Source organism: Cyprinodon tularosa, unplaced genomic scaffold (genome assembly GCF_016077235.1).
Source record: "Cyprinodon tularosa strain WSP-4 unplaced genomic scaffold, ASM1607723v1 ctg540, whole genome shotgun sequence".
In the NCBI taxonomy this organism is placed as follows: Eukaryota; Metazoa; Chordata; class Actinopteri; order Cyprinodontiformes; family Cyprinodontidae; genus Cyprinodon; species Cyprinodon tularosa.
Genome location: NW_024039275.1, coordinates 145,230 through 159,720, shown reverse-complemented (window position 1 = coordinate 159,720; position 14,491 = coordinate 145,230). Strand labels below are relative to the sequence as shown.

Genomic DNA, 14,491 nt, shown 5'->3' with positions numbered 1-14,491 from the left:
TGGGCTTTAGGCTGCCCTGCAAGCCTTTAAACCTGGGTTTGATTGGCAACAAAGACATTCTCAACACATATCAAGGTGCTCATTTGTGAGCCTGGATCTCTATATTTGATCATGGTCATGGTGGAGAATCCGGATTCACAGCAGCAGGTTGAGCCAAACATACTCAAAATGTGCAGGGTCATCTTTGAACACACATTTCACTTTTCTTTCACCAGTTCACAGCGGTTCTTCAAAGTCTACACTTTCTCTGCTTTCATTTTCCCATCTTCTCCTTCTTTCCCATCGCCCGGCATGCCACAGGTTTTCCTGCTGTGTCTAAAAGTGGCTCGCAACATTGACAGTTCATTGGCTAATTTGTATCACATGTAGCCTGGTCCAGACGCTCCGGAAGGCTTTACCATATTAGAAATTTGAAGTTAGATACAGACGTTGGACAACATGCAGTAATTTATAAATGTTTTAAATCAGGTTGGGTCTGCTAATCAGTGAGTCTGGTCTACAATAATCAAATATCTACAAATTAACTTTTAAACAACTTTTAAAACTGAACCTCACCGACTGTATAAAGGCATCCCAGTATTATAGCAATTAGTACAGGCAAAGAAATATAACAGAAAGCAGTCCTATTCTTGCGTCGCAGAAATAAACTAACTTCCTAAACCTCTACTCACAGGAACTTACCCAGATTACCAAATAATCTCACAAAGATCTAAGGTAAAGCTATATCTTTAATGACTATTTGAGAGAGCACATCAGTATCCATAACAAATGAGACAATTCTTTGAAATAGAAATAGACAAAATGCATTTCTGGTTATGTGATGACTAGCTTGGCAAATCCAGTTTAAATTACCGGTAAGAAACCTGGATTTATATTTTCAGCCTTTAACCATTGTTAAGTGAAATTCATCTGAAAGTCTATTTCAGCTCAAATCACTCTTGGCCTCTGGGGTAAACACAGGTTGTAATATGCAGTTTGATCCCAAAAGTCTGGTCCTTTCCAGCCACACCAGCCCTGTGGAAGACAACATTCAAATAAAAATCAGGACCTGCATATCAATTCTTATCAAATTAGCTGAGAAATCTGCTGGCCGTCTCACCTTATCTGTAATAACCTGAAGATCCTCTGCTCCGGTATAATGTGGATCCAGGATGAGATAGCGGATTTCACCAGTGGTCTCACTCCAAGCTACGCCCAGGATAGTGTGAGCCAAAACTCCCCCACCTATAAAACACAAAATAAAAAGAGAAACATTGAAAAACTTTAGCTGGGGTTTCTAAATAATATTTTTCATAAATTTAAACACATTTTAACTGAACAAAATACTTATTTCTGGGATTTCAGGATTTAAAACAAACATTGCATTAAGAGACTCAAACTAATGTGGTTTTAATGTATCAGCTCACCAATCATGACTGGGGTTCCTTCAGACAGAAAGTGATTGGCCAGTTCTCTTCCCTTGGAAGCCAATTCAGATCCCTGACTGAAGATGACAGAAGAAAGTTGATTATTCTACAACATTGAAGAGGAATATTCTCTAAGAGGCTGTGTAAAGGAACGCAACCCAACCTCACAAACATGATTTTCGACGTGACTCCAAGCAGCTGGTCTAGAACAGCCTGAACCTCAATGGATCCAATCCACTGACGGGACCCCACAAAGGACGCCTGCTTGTCTCCAACATCCACCAAAGCCTGGAAAACAAGAACGCCAGTTAAACTTTGACATTTTAAACACCACAACTGGGCAAATTTAAGAGGAAAATATTCTTTCAACCAGAAACCCTAAAAAAGTACTAAAGTTAAATTTGTTCATTTTAAAAGAGAAGTTGGAGGTTTTTTGAAAGCACAATGTATAATAGCGATGTTTCCTCAATGTTAGACAGAAAATGTCTCTACCAAAATATCTTTGAGATATGATTGGCAACACAGAAAAGGATGCATTGAGTTTGTACACTTTGCAAGAAAGATCCGATACCCAGGATGAGATTGAGAGGGATTAAGGAATGATGGATAGGTGAATGGGACATCTGAAATTAATTTAAATTTAATTTCTCTCTGTCAACACAAACATCTGTTAACCTCCATGGATCTTTTTAACTAAACAAATCAGCAACAGCTCCATCCAGATGTTTGCTTTGCATATCAATACATTTCATCAGCTGCAGTAGTATTTTTCTCAGTGCCTACAGTACAAACACCACAGATATTGCAAATCAGAATTTAATATCCTCCCCGTCTTCCCAAAAGGGATTTTTAAGAGCAATATGCCATGTTGTTACATAACTCAAACTCTATAATACTTATAGATTTCAAGTTACATAACAGTACGTCCTTAGAATAGCATTTACGCACAGAGCAGTTAAATCCTCATAGATAAAACATGGACTAATTCTATGTTGAAAAGCAAAAATTTGAGAGGCCTCAATATTTTACACAATGGTGGTGTGGGCCTCTAATACTACATCTAATACTACATGATGCTGATGCGAACTGGAGCAGGAATCCTAACATCTCTGAATCCTGACAGATTTAATCTTTCCTTTTTTGTTTAAATTAGCGCTACATAAAAAATACTGTTGATACTAGAAATATGGAAATTGACAGATTTCTGCATGAAGGGATCTTTTAATTTTACCCTTTGTGTAAATTTTTATTTTTTAACTAACTGAAAGTAAAAGTAATGCTGCACATTAGGGTGATGATGACTAGGAGGCCTTCAACCTAAAAAGCTCATCAAAGACAGATTTTACTTATAATTTACTAGCAGAAACATGGCAAAAATTTGGCCAGCAATAAAAAGGTTCTGACTCCTGTTTTCTCAATGAAAATAGTCTGTGATGATTAAGAAAGGTATAACTTTTTTGAAAAAATAAAAACCAAAAATTCTATTTTAATCTTTTTTGATGTAACTCTATGGTTGTCTATTATTATCACTCAGAGAAGCCTTTTGAATTTCTCATCAAAAGCAAATGCTTTGATTTAGTCAACCTGTATGTAGGTAGACAGGAATTTCTATTGAGCAATATAAATCCTAAGGCAGGATGTAGTTGTAAAAGAGGAAAAAGGGAAACACTGTTAAACTGGGATATTTTCCACTCATAAAACCCAGCATACATGCAGATATGCTTCAATGGGAATCAGATTAATAAACAGGGTCAACCTGCTGGATCTCCTTGTGAGTGGGAACGCATCTCTCTACATAACCCTGCTGCTTGAACCAGGAGCAGATGGTCTGCAGGGACCGATAGGCACAGCCCCACCCATTGTCATCCATGCGGTCCTGCATATAGTGGTGGTAGCTGTAAATTCCCTGGACCAGGTATACCTTAAGAAAAAAAAACAAAAACATTAACACTGCCTTCTCCTGAGTTCTGATTTGTTGTAGTGTAACAACACTAAAAACTTTAAAAAGATGCAAAACATTATTATTGCTTTGTGAATTTACCTTCCCATTGTCAAGGGCAGGGTGAGTGAGAACCGCATGAGGGTTTCGGAGATACCCGTCTTTGTAAGGCTCATTAGGAAAGTGAAAAGTGTTTGCTCTTCTGAAGTATGGCTTGTCATCAGGAAGCTCAAACTGTTTATGAAGCTCCTGTTTTGTGAAAAGTATATTATTGTCACTGCCTGCTGAAATTTGTTTTACTTATCAGACCAGACTGTTGATGGTGATAAAACTGTACCCTGCGCTGTGCTTCCAACTCTTTATCTGGCAGATCTCTGGGAAAGACCACCGTCACCAGCCCGTTTGGCTCTGGAAGGAGGAAGTGAAGGGGCTCTGGGACAAGCACCATCGTCCCCCTCATATGTTGGAGAAACACCTTCTCCATCTCAAACAGCTGGCGAGTCAGTGCCTCCAGCAGTCGTCCACAGCCACTACAGAACCAGACAAGAAAACTTTCACTATTAGACAAACATTTTATTAAAGCTGAACCAGTGGCAACCCCAACATTATGCTATTTTTTTATATATTCCAATTAGCAACATGAAGTCAAATGTCTTTTAGATAAGACCTACTCTTTAATGGGGTCGCTGCAGCTGCTGCAGACAGCACAGTCCACTTGAAGAGTTGCGCAGAGAAAGTGGGACCTCTGGACGGTTTTAGTGAGGATCGGAGCAGAGAGAGGGCCTGGCTTCGTCACCTCCGTCATCAGGGAGAAGTTTAAGACACTCTAAGGAAAATACTTCAATCATTCACCAGCTCTGATTCCATCCCCAATCCCAAAAAGTGCATCTTTGCTGAGAACAATGCAACATTTGAAAACCTGATCTACATTCAGGAACTTGTGCTCCTGAAACTGTACATTAGTAATTTCAGAATCATTGCAATGAACCCAGCTAGCTCCTGCTGATGTTTTTATCCATTGCATTAACACCAAAAAGCTATGCTAACATTAGTAGGGTTCATGAACAGCTTTAAAAAGCTGGTGTTCTGTGAATTTTAGCAGGAGTGTACCAATTAGCAAAAACAAAACAAAAATGTTTATTTTAACTTTAAAGCTACAGTGTGTAACTTTTAGCGACATCTAGCGGTCAGACTGCAGACTGCAGCAACATGAACATCTCCCCCCCACCGCTTCTCCCCCCCAACAGTACGGTGAACGTTACGGGACAAAATGTCTTCTACGACGTCCGCATCACCTACCTTCTCAAGTGATGAGGTTTGTTTACATAGATCATTTTACAGATAGTATTTCATTAGTCTGTGTAGGGTATAGATTTCATGTAGACTTAAGATAATAAATATATCCGTTATTTTTTCTACATCGTTGTGACGTTTTGGCGATCTCGCAATCGCTAGTTTGTTGGCTCTGCGCTGCCGTAGCGCAAAGATGTCTGCCTCCATGGCTGCGAGACCTGCTCCTATGTAATTCTAAATAACGAATTCTAAGGCAACGCAAATATTAAGGTTAAGAGGCTGAGCTCGTAGATGATGATAAATAACATAGTTATGTATAATATATTACATTTCTGACTGTATATCCCTGTAATTATTACACACTGTAGCTTTAACAAAAGAAAATCAGCTTTGATTATACTGTTATTTCTTGGATGTTGAAAGAAATGATTGAAGTTTCCGGGATGATGAGAGAAGAAGCCTCTATAGTTAAAGCCATATTAGTCAATATTAATTTAAAATAAGTTACTTTTATAGTATAAAAAAAAAAAACCTGTGTACGGGATTTTAAATTTGGTTAAATTTTGTTTTCATGTTTAAAATCATAGAAAACATTGGCTGTGGTTTATTATTGTTACTTGGAATTCATTCAGTTTGGATAAAAACTAAGCCTATGCCAATCTGACAGTGTATGCCGTTCAGAAAGAACGCTGGCTTTATAAGTGGGCCTGTAAAATTCTTCAATGCGGTTACAGTTAATCAAGTTCTTTAAAGTTTGATCCATGTGTGCATGTTTAGATGCAGCTCTGCTCTGACACAACCCAATTGATTGCTTTACCACTGCAGCAGTCACAGTGTGTGACAGATGCCAATAAGCCAATCATGTCAGGTGTGCCACTGCAGGGAAATGCCTGAAACATGCAGGACTGCGGGCCCTGAGCTTGATGCATATTGGAAACTGTCTAATTAACATTCCGGGTTCCAGTGTTATCGGCTGTAAAAAGCATCTGCTGAGGCCAGACTGCAGCATTAAATGCTTTGCAGTCCGACAACAAAGATGAGGTCTAACGAAGCAGGCTTTCTATTTTAATGCCATCTATAAATAACGATAAAAGATTTTTTTTGTTTTTCTTTCCCAGTCAACTGATGGTTGACTTACAGTCCTTTGCTAAAATATTTACATCCCACAAACATGTAGTATAAAGCAAAAAACAAGTTCTTTGTCTTTGTCATGTTTCTTTATATTTGACAAGTGTTTAACAATGTGTTTATGTTTGAAGTTTGAAGGAACAGAACATGTTTTTTTTTTCCAAATCAACATAAAATTGTGGTGCGTTTTTAAATTCAAACAACAGAGAAGTTTTACTAAGATTTCAACAAAAAGTTTTACTTCATGGTTTTGTTCCCTGCGACAGAATCCCTATGGAGTATACTCACTGCTGAAAAACATTTTCTGTTTTTCTTTTTTGTTGTTCTCTTCCCACCGGACTCCTGGTCATTTGTTCTAGAAAAAAAGATTTTAGGAACACTTGCTTAAAACACATCCAAAAAAGTAAAAAAATAACAGTTTAAGGTACTTTAAATAGAATTTGAAAAGCTAAATAAAACCTACAATAAAAAAAAGCATGAAGATAAGTGCTGTAGCCTTTTAGAGATAAAGACCATCTGTTCTGGGTTGTCGTCAGTGAAGCATAATGTCTTCTAGCCAACTGATCTATCCACTGGAAAATACTTGAATACTAACATCTTAAAAAATTGCTATTGTGAACCAGAGGCTTATTGCACAAAGTCTGAATTGAAAAATCTAATATAAGAGTTAAATCCAGGTTTGACCTAGAATGATGGAAGCACTCTGACTTCATAACACACATTTCTTTTAGCTAAAAACAATAATTTAAAGAGTTACTTGTCATTTTTCTGAAATGAACAGCTTTTACTTTAAAATTAAAGTGGAAACTAATGCTATAATATCTTACATATCCTGGCATTTATTCTCTGTGGTATAAGTCTTACCCTTGAATGTGAAAGACTCAGGATCAAGCCTTTGGTACATCACGGGATGCATAATGAATGCCATCCGACAATGAAAAAGTTTGCCAAGCAAGGGATATGATTTATCCCTTTCTAGGTGACCCATCTTTTTTATATTCATGCAAAATAATTAGAATAGTTTGCAGTTGATTCAATGTACTAATGACTTTAAAATGCCTGCACACTTATTTGATCCCCTTCCTTATTTTAGGTGTTAAAAGAGGCTCATATGTCTGGCGCAGAGGTTGGCTGACCATCCCCTGCATTAATGCCAGCAGGATATCTGGCCTTTAACCAGGGAGGGAAGGCTTTGGAAGTCATGGACTGAGCCTCCCTGTTGCCGAGGACGCAGTCAGCATCAGAGGCTACCTTCATACTGCAGGCCTTAATCCTCAATTCCGATTTTTTTGTGAAATCAGATTGTTTTGTGTGGTCATTCACATTTCCAAATATATGCGACTTGTATGTGATCTCCTGTGTAAACTGCATTCATACAACTAAACAGTCTCGCATGCGCAGTTAGGGCTGGGTACCGAACATTGGTTCTTTTATGGTACCGACCGAAATGCTTCGGTTCTACAGAGTATCGAAACATGCCTCGTCTTTCGGTACCAAGTTTCGGTGATTGGCTGTAACACTTAACGTGATTGCGTCATCCAGGAAAAATACATAGTTGATCACGCCTACAGCCAGGGTTCATGTGTATCTGTTGTGAACTGGTTGCGAGTGTCGTGGAACCCCTTTAAAATGCCCCCCAGGTCAAAAGTGCGGCTTCACTTTATTAAGACTGATGCCAATAGTGCGCAATGCAATACATCATGCACGGAAACAATTTAAGAGCAGAAAGTTGCTCGGTGTTTGACTGCAAGAAGAGCGGACCGCAGCCAGCGCGACCATCCTCCTCTCAGCAGCCCGTGGGCAGAGCAAAGCCAGAGCGGAGTGAATCATGGTGCTTTCAAACTGGACGCAGTTAGAGCAGCAAAATCGCATCGGCTTCCTTTTTGCTGCTTGTACCAGTTAGTTCTGACGCGCGGCTGAAGCAGCTTTGCTGCCCTGGCTGCGCTGTCGAAAAGTGGCTCTGACGCGCGTTATTTGCCTTGCAGCTATATTTGCAGTGGGAATAAAGTAGTTTTATTATGTTTTTAAGTGAGAAAATTCACCTGACAACTTAATCAGTGCAGTCAGTTCATCCAGATTACCATCCTGCCTTCCAATATTATTTCTGTCGGAGCCGCTCAGACTCCCACATACCAGCGGTGCGCTGTCAGTAGGAATCCCATTCAATGGGCTTGTTTGTCTCCTAAGAAAGCAGACATGTTAAGAAAAACTGCTAAGTAAAAAGGTCCTCACAATGTAACAGTGAATATTAGACACTGACTTGTTTGCAACTGTTTTTCAATGAAAAAAAAATGTTTTATGTAAGAGGAAAAATGTAAATGGAAAAATTAGAGCTTAAAATAATACTCAAGATTTGTACTTTATTATGTTGTGTAATTTTCTTTTTCTTCGAATTGATATTATAAAACTGGTATCGAAAAAAGCATCATTCAGGAACCGGTATCGGTATTGGTACCGGAACCGAAAATTTTTGAACAATACCCAGCCCTACGCCAGTAGAGGATGCAGTGAAGTTACTCGTAACAAGTGCTCTCTCCGTTTACGGAAGCAAACATGGATCATAGTGTTGGAACGCATCTAGTTATCTTTTATTTCTAACCTGAGCCAGCGCATTAACACAGTCTTTTTAAGCAAATCAAAATGAAATACTGCTCTCCGCATTATCGTCCGCCATTGTTGATTTTCTTCCTGCTTCTGCTTAGCAGAAGAATAGAGACCTTTGTGGAGTACTTATGATGCAGGTCGGATGAATGCCACCTATCCGATCAGGCACAGGTTGCACTTTAAAAGATCAGATATATATTGGATTTAGGAGCACATAGCTAAGTGGCCTGGGCTGCATTTGAAAAAAAATCAGATCGATGTTGTTCAGGTTGTCAAGAAAAGATCAGATACATAAAAAGAAAAAATGGGATTTGGGTCACTTTAGGCTGCTGTGAGAACACAACTAGAGATTATCTTAAAGAGTCATTTCTTTACTGAAAAATATATTAAAAATACCATTATTATTTGACCCTTTATGACTAATATGCGGTTTGATGACAGAATGACACCTCAGTAGTTTAGCGCTGATGGATCAAAGCCTGGAGCCTATTTTCCTTAATTTACTCGGCAGCTTGGACATCAAGATGTCCATGTTAAATGAGTCCGACCAAGCAAACGACCAAAGCCCCGAAAATTCAAGATGGATTTGGTGGAAACTCCACGGCGAATGGCATCCTGCTAAACTCAAGACACCAATGGCAACTCCACATAATGTGTACACAGAGAAAAAAAAAAAGAAAAAAGAAAAAAAAAAGCAACTTGTCAAGTATGAGCGCGAGGTATGAGAACAAGCTGAAGAGTGTTGCAATTCTGTGTTTTTGCATCAGGTGGCAGTATCATTAGAAAACTTTGTAATTCCTCTTAAACCAATAAAGTGTGTTCTAGTAATAAAATTTCCATAATTATATGAATTTATGTGTTTGGCAGGCCTGTCTATAATTCACTCTGACCTGAATTTGTGTTGGGCTTAGTTCTTTAGATAATAATGACTGCTATTAGCCGCATCTTCAGAAGTGTATGTTTGGCATAAAAGGGCACATCTTTTTTAGTACGGGCGGGAGTGGTCACCTAGTGTTTAGGGCATAGAGCTTGGAATCCTGAGGTTGTGAGTTCGAAATCCACTACCACAGACTGTCACTCTGGATGTCCGAGCAAGACCTTAACCCCACACTGCTCCCTGGGGGCCCCATACTGGCAGCCCACTGAACATGTATGGCAGCAGGCTTAACTACGCTCGACTGCTAACCTGGAACAGGCTAGCTGCAAATAACGAATTGCGATGGTAAACCGCTTGTTACTGTTTTTGTGCAACTGAGTCAACACTTCATTAATCAAGAATATCTGGAAAATCTTAATTGCTAATCTTGATTTTGTGAAATAGGCATCAGAAGCTCAAATGTAAGATTAGAAAAAAAAAAAAAACAGGTCAGTGTGTTGATTTAATACATAACTTACTGTATCCACTGAAATATGTCTTCACATGGTGTGTCTGGGCTTATTTCTTCATAAACACATTTGTTTGGCCAAATAAGAAGAGGACTGTCGCAGATCGCCAGGACACAGGATTTGGATTTTACCTGCAAACGAAGTGCCTCAAATGCTCTGGAGATTGCTTTTTGCATAAACACCACTGGAAGAAAACAAAAGAAAAGAGTCAGTCAGCTTTTAGCTGCTATTACAGTTTTAAAATGCTTTAGTGGATATGGCTATTTTTTTGTACCGGTAATAAACATGAATCTTTCACTGCAGTCACAATTAGTATAGCCAATGTGTTTCATATTAGCAGAAAGCAGGGCTGGGGGAACATTTTGGGAAAGCTTTTAGTATTGTGGGCAACCCTAGTGAAGATGTTTAAAAAGACTGAAAATAAATAATGGTCTCTGGATTAGCATAATATCCCTCTAAAATAATAGAAGAAAACAAGTTGTTGAACATGTAAAATCTGAACAATTAAGGCACAATAAATGGAAATGGAAGATCTGGTTAACTCTAAGCAAATGATCTCATTTGTAAGGTTGTATTAGTGTAAGTCTTTGCTTTCGTTTGCTTGCAAGTTATGGATTTTCTGTTCACTACATGTGTCTGATTATATAAATAAGATTATTCAAGAACAAAGATAGCACACTGATTATGTTAAGGCCTCATAAACTCAAATATTATACATCTGGTGCTAAAGGATGGAAAACTTGAAATGCAAAAAAACTTTATTTTGTTGAATAAAATGGCAACAGCTTTTCTTATGAGAGATATTAAAAAAAATGTGTATACAGGTGCTGGTCATAAAATTAGAATATCATGAAAAAGTAGATTGATTTCAGTAATTCCATTTAAAAAGTGAAACTTGTATATTATATTCATACATTACATACAAACTCATATATTTCAGATGTTTATTTTGTTTAATTTTGATGATTACAAATGACAACAAATGAAAATCTCAAATTCATCATATCAGAAAATTAGAATATTGTGAAAAGGTTCAAAATTGATGGCCCCTGGTGCCATACTCTAATCAGCTAATTAACTCAAACCACCTGCAAAAGCCTTTAAATGGTCTTTCAGTCTAGTTCTATAGGCTACACAATCATGGGGAAGACTGCTGACTTGACAGTTGTCCAAAAGACGACCATCGACACCTTGCACAAGGAGGGCAAGACACAAAAGGTCATCGCTAAAGAGGCTGGCTGTTCACAGAGCTCAGTGTCCAAGCACATTAATAGAGAGGCGAAGGGAAGGAAAAGATGTGGTCGAAAAAAGTGTACAAGCAAGAGAGATAACCGCACCCTGGAGAGGATTGTGAAACAAAACCCATTCAAAAATGTGGGGGAGATTCACAAAGAGTGGACTGCAGCTGGAGTGAGTGCTTCAAGAACCACCACACACAGACGTATGAAAGACATGGGTTTCTGCTGTCGCATTCCTTGTGTCAAGCCACTCTTGAACCACAGACAGCGTCAGAAGCGTCTTGCCTGGGCTAAAGAGAAACAGGACTGGACTGCTGGTGAGTGGTCCAAAGTCATGTTCTCTGATGAAAGTAAATTTTGCATTTCCTTTGGAAATCAAGGTCCCAGAGTCTGGAGGAAAAGAAGAGAGGCACTTCATCCACGTTGCTTGAAGTCCAGTGTAAAGTTTCCACAGTCAGTGATGGTTTGGGGTGCCATGTCATCTGCTGGTGTTGGTCCATTGTGTTTTCTGAGGTCCAGGGTCAACGCAGCCACATACCAGGAAGTTTTAGAGCACTTCATGCTTCCTGCAGCTGACCAACTTTGTGGAGATGCAGATTTCATTTTCCAACAGGACTTGGCACCTGCACACAGTGCCAAAGCTACCAGTACCTGGTTGAAGGACCATGGTATCCCTGTTCTTAATTGGCCAGCAAACTCTCCTGACCTTAACCCCATAGAAAATCTATGGGGTATTGTGAAGAAGAAGATGCAATACACCAGACCCAACAATTCAGAAGAGCTAAAAGCCACTATTAGAGCAACCTGGGCTATCATAACACCTGAGCAGTGCCACAGACTGATCGACTCCATGCCACGCCGCATTGCTGCAGTAATACAGGCCAAAGGAGGCCCAACTAAATACTGAGTGCTGTACATGCTCATACTTTTCATGTTCATACTTTTCAGTTGGCCAACATTTCTATAAATCCTTTGTTTTTATTGGTCTTCAGTAATATTCTAATTTTCTGATATGATGAATTTGAGATTTTCATTTGTTGTCATTTGTAATCATCAAAATTAAACAAAATAAACATCTGAAATATATGAGTTTGTATGTAATGTATGAATATAATATACAAGTTTCACTTTTTAAATGGAATTACTGAAATCAATCTACTTTTTCATGATATTCTAATTTTATGACCAGCACCTGTATGTGTCCTTAACGACTTTTATTTTGCTGAGTTTGGGGCAAAGAAACTCGCTTAAGGGGATATTTTAACTGCTCTAAGTGATTGCTTCTGGCATAAAAGATTCATTGTTCTGTCAGATGAGCTTACACGGTCAGACCAGCATACCCATAGTCAGTACAATATATATATATTCCTTTAGTTTTTCCCCGTTTATCCCTCTAGTTTTGTACGAAAAAAACAAATTTAAACTACGTCATGGGGCATGTGTCCCTTCATCTGATCTCACCTTAAATTGTTGTTTTTTTGTCCATGACTAAAGGGATACACGTCCGTTGAGGTATTTTAAAGTCTATTTGTAGATGACGTCTTGCGCATGTGTATTGGACTATGGGTATGCTGGTCTGACGGGGAATGCTCATCTGACAGAACAGCAGAGAGCGTGATCCTGTTGACCACGGTGATCGCCAAAGAAGTAGAGAAAAGGATAAAAGATATCCTCCCTGCATCACAATATCTTAAGTATTTACTCTGCATGGATTTTTTTTCCCTCAACCAACTACATGTAGGCTACTTCAGAATATTTTTCTCAAACTAATTTAGATTAAAATTCTATTATTTGAGGACGTTAATGATACATTTTTAGAATTTACTACCATATATGCGTTAAACAGCTTAACAGACGTTTTTACTGAACAGATCTATTAATCTGTCAATAATTTTTTTGATGAATCAATCAACAATCAGATGGCAAAAGGTTTCTTAAAAAATGATTTTTTGCTAAATTAAACCAGGTGAAAGTACAAGCAAAAGGTTTACATATATACATATATATATATATACACAATTTTGGTATAATTGCTGTTCTAGGTGGGTTTCTCTGTCAGCTAAAGAGTCTCTACACTCCAGTTAACGATTAATTACTAAATTAGTTGAAGATTATTTCAATAATCGATTAATCACATTATTACGATTAATTGTTCTAGCCTTAATACAATCCCAACAGCGCTTTTCTACAATCCAAACTACTTATATCTGACATTTAGATTTACTGTTATGAATAATAATATGATTGGTACTATTCACAGTTTGTAGGAACACATAAAAATAGTAATATTAAGATCCAGCAGCAGTGCAATCTGCTAGAAAACGTCTCCGTGAACACACCATCCGTGCTGTCCAGCTGACACTTGAGCTCCAGCGGCCCTCGGAGTCGAAGAATGACCGCCGACTCGGAGCCGATAATCACCTGCGATAACACAGGATAACCAGACGGTTAGCTACAGGGCCAGCTCCCCGTATTTACACACACTTCTGATTTCACCAACGTAAGGAAGCGTATTAATGTCATTTGAGAAAGACTACAGGCTGAAGAGTCTCAACAATGTGCTAAAAAAACAGTGACAGTTCCTTAAAAACTGTATAAGAAAACTTACCATGTTTAAGTAACTTAAATTGTGGGAAAGCTCATTGTATTCATCCAAAGGAAGTTGACATGTCTGTAACTCAACGTGTCTTTGAACGCATCTTTCCATTGGCCGATTTTGGCTCCGCCCATTCAAAGATGCGTTCCATGTACCTCGGAATAATTATGGTACATTTAAGAGCACTAAAATGTCGTAAAAACTCGGCCCTTAACTTTTTATATTAAAAAGGCGTTCATTCTGAAATTCTCGTCTTGCCCCTATTGAGCCCTTGCTGTATCGTGTATAAAAAAGTACATTTTATAGTAGTTAAATTATACGTGGTACAAATACAGGAAATAATGTTGCATAAGCTTGACCTATATTTTACTACATCTAATCACTGTATCTAGGCCTGTAGCTATCTAAAGCTATAATGTGCTATAGAAAGGAAAATTTTGTACCACTATATTTTTCTTTTTATATTATAATATACGATTTATTAAAAATACAATAATGCTAAAAAATCTGAACTATAATAGTTAAGGTCTCAACTTTGTTTTCTAGTTTCTCTGTGTTTGTACAATCATGCATTTACACTTTTTTTTTTAAACATCAATCTGCTTTCCTTCTGTTTTAACCTTGCATTTGACCAAAATATATCACCTAAATAATTGCAGTGTTTCTCCTGTCTGATAAGTTATTTCACATCTGCTTTATGGCTTCACTTTAGATAACTTATATTCATATTGTTTAATCTACTGTTTAGGTTTGAGGTCCTCTGTCTTCATCTTTTTGGATTCTGTAATGCCCTAATGTCCTCATTGTGGGACAAGTATTTCTTCACCGAAAATGTTCTCTCCAAAAAGGTAGTAGCTCCTCTACTATGCTGATTTTGGATGATGAGAATATACTTTAAAAA

General features: G+C 38.1%; 1 protein-coding gene across 1 annotated transcript; it reads right to left on the bottom strand.

Moving 5' to 3' along the window:
- Positions 1 to 710: 710 nt before the first annotated feature.
- Positions 711 to 13,713, bottom strand: ufsp2 (ufm1-specific peptidase 2). Its single transcript, XM_038304782.1, has 12 exons — positions 13,603 to 13,713; positions 13,334 to 13,415; positions 9,766 to 9,940; positions 6,055 to 6,121; positions 4,017 to 4,171; positions 3,683 to 3,875; positions 3,448 to 3,594; positions 3,163 to 3,327; positions 1,570 to 1,694; positions 1,407 to 1,483; positions 1,100 to 1,224; positions 711 to 1,014 (listed from the first exon to the last, which is right to left on the bottom strand). The coding sequence occupies exons 1-12, from the start codon at positions 13,699 to 13,701 to the stop codon at positions 928 to 930; spliced, it is 1,497 nt and encodes a 498-aa protein (XP_038160710.1). The 5' UTR covers positions 13,702 to 13,713; the 3' UTR covers positions 711 to 927.
- Between the last annotated feature and the right edge of the window lie 778 nt (positions 13,714 to 14,491).